General features: G+C 33.6%; 2 protein-coding genes across 3 annotated transcripts; one reads left to right on the forward strand and one right to left on the reverse strand.

The window, feature by feature from the left end:
* Positions 1-388: 388 nt before the first annotated feature.
* Positions 389-2,888, forward strand: LOC139843617 (eukaryotic initiation factor 4A-III homolog B-like). 2 transcript variants are annotated; one of them, XM_071833729.1, is made up of 5 exons: positions 389-525; positions 1,074-1,181; positions 1,257-1,377; positions 1,615-1,769; positions 2,637-2,888. In XM_071833729.1, the coding sequence occupies exons 1-4, from the start codon at positions 442-444 to the stop codon at positions 1,620-1,622; spliced, it is 321 nt and encodes a 106-aa protein (XP_071689830.1). In that variant the 5' UTR covers positions 389-441; the 3' UTR covers positions 1,623-1,769; positions 2,637-2,888. The 2 variants fall into 2 exon arrangements, 1 of the variants encoding a protein (XP_071689830.1); XR_011757645.1 differs by lacking the exons at positions 389-525; positions 2,637-2,888 and adding an exon at positions 1,976-2,612 and having other exon boundaries at positions 1,011-1,181; positions 1,257-1,769.
* Positions 2,889-4,504: 1,616 nt separating this feature from the next.
* On the reverse strand, positions 4,505-5,218 carry LOC139840938 (uncharacterized). Its single transcript, XM_071831179.1, has one exon. It carries the CDS (start codon positions 5,216-5,218, stop codon positions 4,505-4,507), a length of 714 nt encoding a protein of 237 aa, XP_071687280.1.
* Positions 5,219-6,399: the final 1,181 nt, after the last annotated feature.

The raw sequence follows: 6,399 nt of genomic DNA on the forward strand, positions 1-6,399 counted from the left end.
GATAAATTCGAATGCGAAGTTTTGAATGTCTATGAAGTTTTCATTTGAATACATTTTGAAAAGATATATATATATATATATATATATATATATATATATATATATATATATATATATATATATATATATATATATATATATATATATATATATATATATATATATATATATATATATATATTATATTATATTATATTTATATTATATATAATAACAAAGTCTAATTTAACTAATCATTATCCAAAAAATTTAAATGGACTAAAAGGGACCCTTGGATTAAATACTATCTTTCAATAACAATCATTAGATACATTTGTCTCTCTTCTATTTCATTAGTTTGTTTACTAAACTACCCCCTCTTAACAAACGGCGCCTAACGAAAATATGGGCTAGGTTGAACTTCAGCGATAGCTTCATAGATACCTTTGAATCAAACAACGAATGTTGAGGACGATCAAAAAAGCATCCGGATACTTCAACCGATTTGCGAGAATAATCAATTTTGTTGTATCTCACCAACCATCGGTAACTGTTAATCCATTCCATTTTGTACGTTTTGTTCAATTGTTTGGTTTTATCAACATATGTATTCAATAATCGATGGTAATTCATTTGTTAATCGATAGTTAATTGTTTGTGAATACATATGATTTGTGTTTTGTTTTGAATTGCAAATTTTAGGGTTTGTGAAAACGTCAATAGGGTTTGTGAACACATCAGGTAATCAGGGTTTGCAAAATCAAGGTTAGTATCATATAATTAGGGTTCGCAAAATCTAAAGGTGAAATTGAATCTTATCCTTCTTCACAATTTGTAAGAAAAATAACATATATCTCTCTTATTTCAATTTGTTTATTGTTTATTGAACAATAACATATGATACTTTTGCTAAATGATCTTAGGATTGACAACATATATCAATAAGATGTTATGTTACTTTCTTGAAACTCTTGATAGCAATCTCATAACTATTGTTACAATAATCTAGATTTATGCATAGAACTCAAATTTCGTTTTATTCTTTGTTTTTGTCTAAGTTTTAAGTGAATCATAAATTTGTGTTATTGTTAAAGGTTTGTTTGGTGTCTCCTACCCTTTCTAATGAAATTTTGGAGATGACCAGCAAATTCATGACTGATCCTGTTCGTATCCTTGTAAAACGTGATGAATTGACTCTTGAGGTGAGGTATCTTTAATATGAATTATTTTGACTTACAAAATCCGATAGTTTTACCTCACTTATTTTGCTTTGTCAGGGAATAAAACAATTCTTATTTGCAGTAGAGAGCGAAAATTGGAAATTCAATACTCTCTGTGATTTCTATGATACTCTTACAATCACCCAGGTTGTAATCCTTTGTAACACAAAGCGAAAAGGTAACACGTGTTTAGTCCCTTTCTCTATTTCTCATATCATTAAATTATTGAAATATGTTATTTTGGCTTACAAGATGAGATTATTATACCTCACTTGTGTTAGTATGTTGAAAAGTAATTCACTACAACCAATTTGGGCTTTCATTTTTTAAAAAAAAATCAACATCCAGTAACTCTAGATTTTTTCTAATTTTCAATAACAAATAACATTCCGGTGTGGATTGGTTAACTGAGAAGATGCCTGAGAACAACTTGGTTGTATCTGCAAATCTGCGATGCGTGGAGACATGCCTCAGAAGAAGCGAGATGCAAATATGGAAGAGTTCCGATCTGGTGTTACTCGTGTTCTGATCACCATTGATGTGTTGGCCTGAGGATTGGATGTTCAACAGGTATGGCTATATATCTATCTGTTTTTCTTTATCTGATCACTCATTTTATATTTGTCTATTTTACTTGATTTGGATTACACATTTTGACCTTTAAATTTAGATGTCAACGTGTGTATATATATATATATATATATATATATATATATATATATATATATATATATATATATATATATATATATATATATATATTTGCTTTGTATTAGGTGTCCCTGGTGATATACAAATTTAGATGTCCCTGGTGATTTATTCTTTTAATATGTCCCTGATGATATTCTTTAAATTTAGATGTTTAATATACAAATTTTATATGTACTAAAAATATATATGGACAAAAAGTGCCCTTGACATATAAAGCCTATTAATCTCTCTATGGAAATCTTTAATTTAATCAAAATTTTCAGACAAACAACTTCAAGATACCATTCAATCGAAAAAAATCGCAAATTTATTACGATCTACGTCTCCATTTGAAAGGGGATCTTTTTATTACCCACTAATGTTTATTGTTTGTATTCATTAATCAAGTTTTAGAAAGACAAATGGTTGAGTAGTCACTATGTGTTAGCTTATATGGAGCTATGGAGGTCGACTCCTGTTTTTTTTTTTTACTCAACACAAATCAGAATTTTTTTAGTAATGTTGTGCATAGGGTATTTTGCCAAAAGACTAGCATTAAACCTAACTTGCAAGAAATTATATTATATTCTCAAATTATATTGATGCATTCGTACCTCTTGAAAGTTATACCATTCTAAAAACGAAGGGTTTTGGAAATGGATTATGATCAATGTTTGATTTTTATTTTTTTTGTTACTTCGACTACTTGTTTGAATTTTTTGGCTCGTGGTTCTCCAAATGCGAAAGTTATGGCAGAAAATCCTTGACGCCGTCGTGTGGATACAAAAGCTATGGTTTTCAGTTAATCCGGAGTCTTAATATATACATTGGTATGTTACGCTCTTTGTCTTCCTTCAATTTCATGATTTACCGTTTTCTATATTTTGTAGGGCAAAAACACTTTTTTCAGTATTCAACGATTATAATTTGAAACACAATCATAATTTGTAATTTGTATTCAACTCATTGAATAATAACTTTGACATTATGTAGTAAAAAGTGGCTTATATGCTTTTAAGGGATCTTTTATCTTTTATAATCGTATACAAGTGAATATTTTATATAGAGTTGATGGTTTAGACTTGATGGTTTAGAATTAGTATACAAGTGGCTTATTTGCTTCCCCCGCTTTCCCCCGATTGGTTACTTTCCCATTAATCCTGCCCATATATATATATATATATATATATATATATATATATATATATATATATATATATATATATATATATATATATATATATATACACACACACAGTTGTATAATAAAAGTAACTAACACATTGAAAAAAAAAAAAAAAAAAAACTCTTACGCCTATATTCTAATTCTAATATGCCCTACCCAAAAAAAAAGAAAAAGAAAATAATTTATCTTACTCGAGTATTGTAATTCTACTCCTCCACAGGTTCCTATCAGAAGTCATGTCCTCCGTCAGTAGAAGCTCTGTCATGTCAAGCTTCAATCTATCCTCCATCCTACGTCTAGGTCTACCCTTCTCCTAACGCCGACAACGGCTAGGGTCTCGACTCTCCTAACCGGGGCTAAAAGTGGGCGCCTCCTAACATGCCCAAACCATCTAAGTCGTCCTTCCCTAAGTTTGTTGATGATGATCCCAACTTCCAATTTCTCCCTAAAAACTCCATTTGGTATCATATCTAGCATGGTCTTACCACACGTCCACCTAAGCATTCTCATTTCTGCCACATCCATCCTCCTCTCTTGGGCCTTCGTCATTGGCCAACACTCCGATCCGTACAACATGGCAGGTCTGATTGCCACCTTGAAAAATTTCCATTTCAGTTTAAGGGGGACCTTCTTGTCGCACAACACCCCTTTCGCAGCCCTCCACTTCAACCATCCAACTCGTATACGATGCGTCACGTCCTCATCTATCCTTCCCGAATTGTGAAGCATCGAGCCTAAATATCTAAATGACTCTTGCGGGGGTAAAATCTGATCCCCAATTCGTATATCCACTATATCGTCGTGTTCCTCTTCACTCGTCTTGTAACATGCTGTTGTTTCAATAAAGTAACTAAGGAAATTGTAATAAAATGCATACACTATATCAAATTACTAAGATACATGAATTATACGATACGCCATCTCCATAGAAGAAGTTACGTAAGTTTTCATGCTTAATCCCGCGAAGTCGCGGGTTATAAGCTAGTTTTATATATATTTCGTGGTTAATTTGTGTATTAGTATATCAGTTTGCCATTGTAAAAATAAAGTAATTGATACTATTATTAATTAAACCCATTTAGAATGTAATTTTAATTAGTTTTAATTTTAATGATCACGTCGTAAAGGCACTGGGTAAGAACCTAGTCACGTAATAAGTTTAAACAATTCCAAGTTACAAGGTCGCTCGAATTCATAGATTTCAACTAAAACATGCTTATAGCATCATCTAATTTTTTATTTTTTTTAAAAGCAAACGAAAATTGTATTAATATAACTTGAATGTACATCGAGCATGGGTCTCCAATTGACCATTGAAGACCAACTACAACATATAATAAGAGAAGAACTACACGAAAATATACATCAGACAATCACGAAACTATGAAAATCACGAGACACGAAGATAAATTACAGCATGATTGTGCAGCTACGGGGCTGTGAGAAAAGTATATGGGTTCGAAAGCCACGTTAGCCACTCGAGTTTTCTACCTTTCGCTCTTGGAGAAAGCCACTCGAACGACTTGATTTGAATTTCATTGAAGACCATCGGAGTGTTCCAACATTTCCCGTTAAAAACCTTGTTGTTACGGTTTTTCCAAATGATGTAAGCACTAACCCACCTTACGGCTAACCAAAGCATCCCCCCGAATTTGGACATACTTGGGTTGTTTACCATACCAAGCACCTCGTTGACACTGAAGCTCGAGAAGGGACCCACGTCCCACCATTTAAATACCCTCTCCCAAATGTCGAGAGATTGTTGGCAAAAAATAATAGAGTGATCCACGGATTTCAAATCGTCGTCGCATAACGGGCATCTAACACTATGGAGACCGATCCCCCGTTTGTCCAATTCAAGTCTAACGGGTAATCTCTTGTGCAATGCCCGCCACGCAGAGATTTCAAGCTTTTTCGGAGCTAAGTTGTTTCTAATCGTGCTTACCGAAAAGCTGTTTGACCCTAGTATCCTATCATCGATTTCTGATGCCAATGATTTTACCATAAACAGACCGTCACTGTCCAAGGACCATTTCCAAATATCTGCTGCATTGTGATCGAGGTGAAAGGTAGAAATCAGACTTGTGAGTGTTTCCAACTCACCATTTGCCCTACCTGTAGGAGTTCGACGCCAGCAGCCCATCAAGGATGAAACATTGTTACCCGAAACGACTCGATCTTTCACTGTTTCTTCAGGATCAGTTTCAAATCAAAACAGTCTAGGAAATAGGTTGCAAAGTTTGTCTTCACCGATCCAATGTTCGAACCAAAAGGAGGTCCTGCTGCCATCACAGACTTGTTTGCTGAAATAAGACCTGAAAACCACCTGCGAATTCTCGATCTCTATACCTGCTGACACAATGTTAAACCACGTCCCAGTACCCGAGGAGCATCATCTAATTAATTTGTAACTCTTGAACCCCAAAATTCAAAATATCGTACACAGCTCACAAATCTTAATAATCTATGAGCAATAAATTCTGACAATAATCAACAAAATATAAACTAACATTCGAATATTTCATTTATATTTGACTAGTTCAACACAATAGTAAAATGCAATAACCTATCGTAATCAAATTCCATAATCGGGGCTTGCAAATTCAATAACATAACCCTCCGAGTCATATAAACCTTCCATAGGAACAACAAACTTTTCGGCAGTAGTAATAACAAAACCCTCCGAATCGTAAAAACCTTCCATAGGAACAACAAACTTTTCCGCAGTGATTTGTTTCCAAATCGAACCAAACCAACCAACAAACATTCGCATATGACCTTTTAATCTTCTCTTCATTCGAACATAAGCTCTTGAAAGCATTTTTGTCTCCTTTAATCCTTCCATTAAATCAAGTGTCTCAAAATCGGAACGTAGGAAGAACATTTTACAATTAGGTTCATCTCGCAATACAACCTCGTGGATATCATTATCTCTTTTAAACCTAGAAAACATAAGTCTTTTATTATCCTTAATCATGACACGAGTGTCCGAATCATAAAAACCTTCAATATCTTCATTATCCTCAAAAGCATACATCATCTCCCATGATTCATCGATAATGTTACGAACCCAAATCTCCCATGAACCATCTGGCGGCTTGCAAGCGAACCCTAACTTATCTTCGTACTTCATGAGTATCCTTGACGTGTAACATGGATAATCAATGTTCAACGAAAAAGTTGTCCATGTTTCGAAATTAGCATTAATTTTCAACACTTCATTGTTCGTAAGTAGCATGTAGATTGAGTCGCCTATGGTTATAGGTTGAGAATCTAGATGTGTGTGATTTGGCAACGTTACAAGATCAATCGCTCTCCATATCC

The sequence above is a fragment of the Rutidosis leptorrhynchoides genome, chromosome 4, assembly GCF_046630445.1.
Source record: "Rutidosis leptorrhynchoides isolate AG116_Rl617_1_P2 chromosome 4, CSIRO_AGI_Rlap_v1, whole genome shotgun sequence".
Lineage (NCBI taxonomy): Eukaryota > Viridiplantae > Streptophyta > Magnoliopsida > Asterales > Asteraceae > Rutidosis > Rutidosis leptorrhynchoides.

Bases quoted from the DNA above. Each gene is read 5' to 3' on its own strand.
- LOC139843617 (XM_071833729.1), top strand. From the start codon at position 442: ATGTTGAGGACGATCAAAAAAGCATCCGGATACTTCAACCGATTTGCG. The intron at 526-1,073 runs GTAACTGTTAAT...TTATTGTTAAAG, and splicing joins TTGTATCTCACCAACCATCG to GTTTGTTTGGTGTCTCCTAC. The intron at 1,182-1,256 runs GTGAGGTATCTT...TTGCTTTGTCAG, and splicing joins GTGATGAATTGACTCTTGAG to GGAATAAAACAATTCTTATT.
- LOC139840938 (XM_071831179.1), bottom strand. From the start codon at position 5,218: ATGGGCTGCTGGCGTCGAACTCCTACAGGTAGGGCAAATGGTGAGTTG.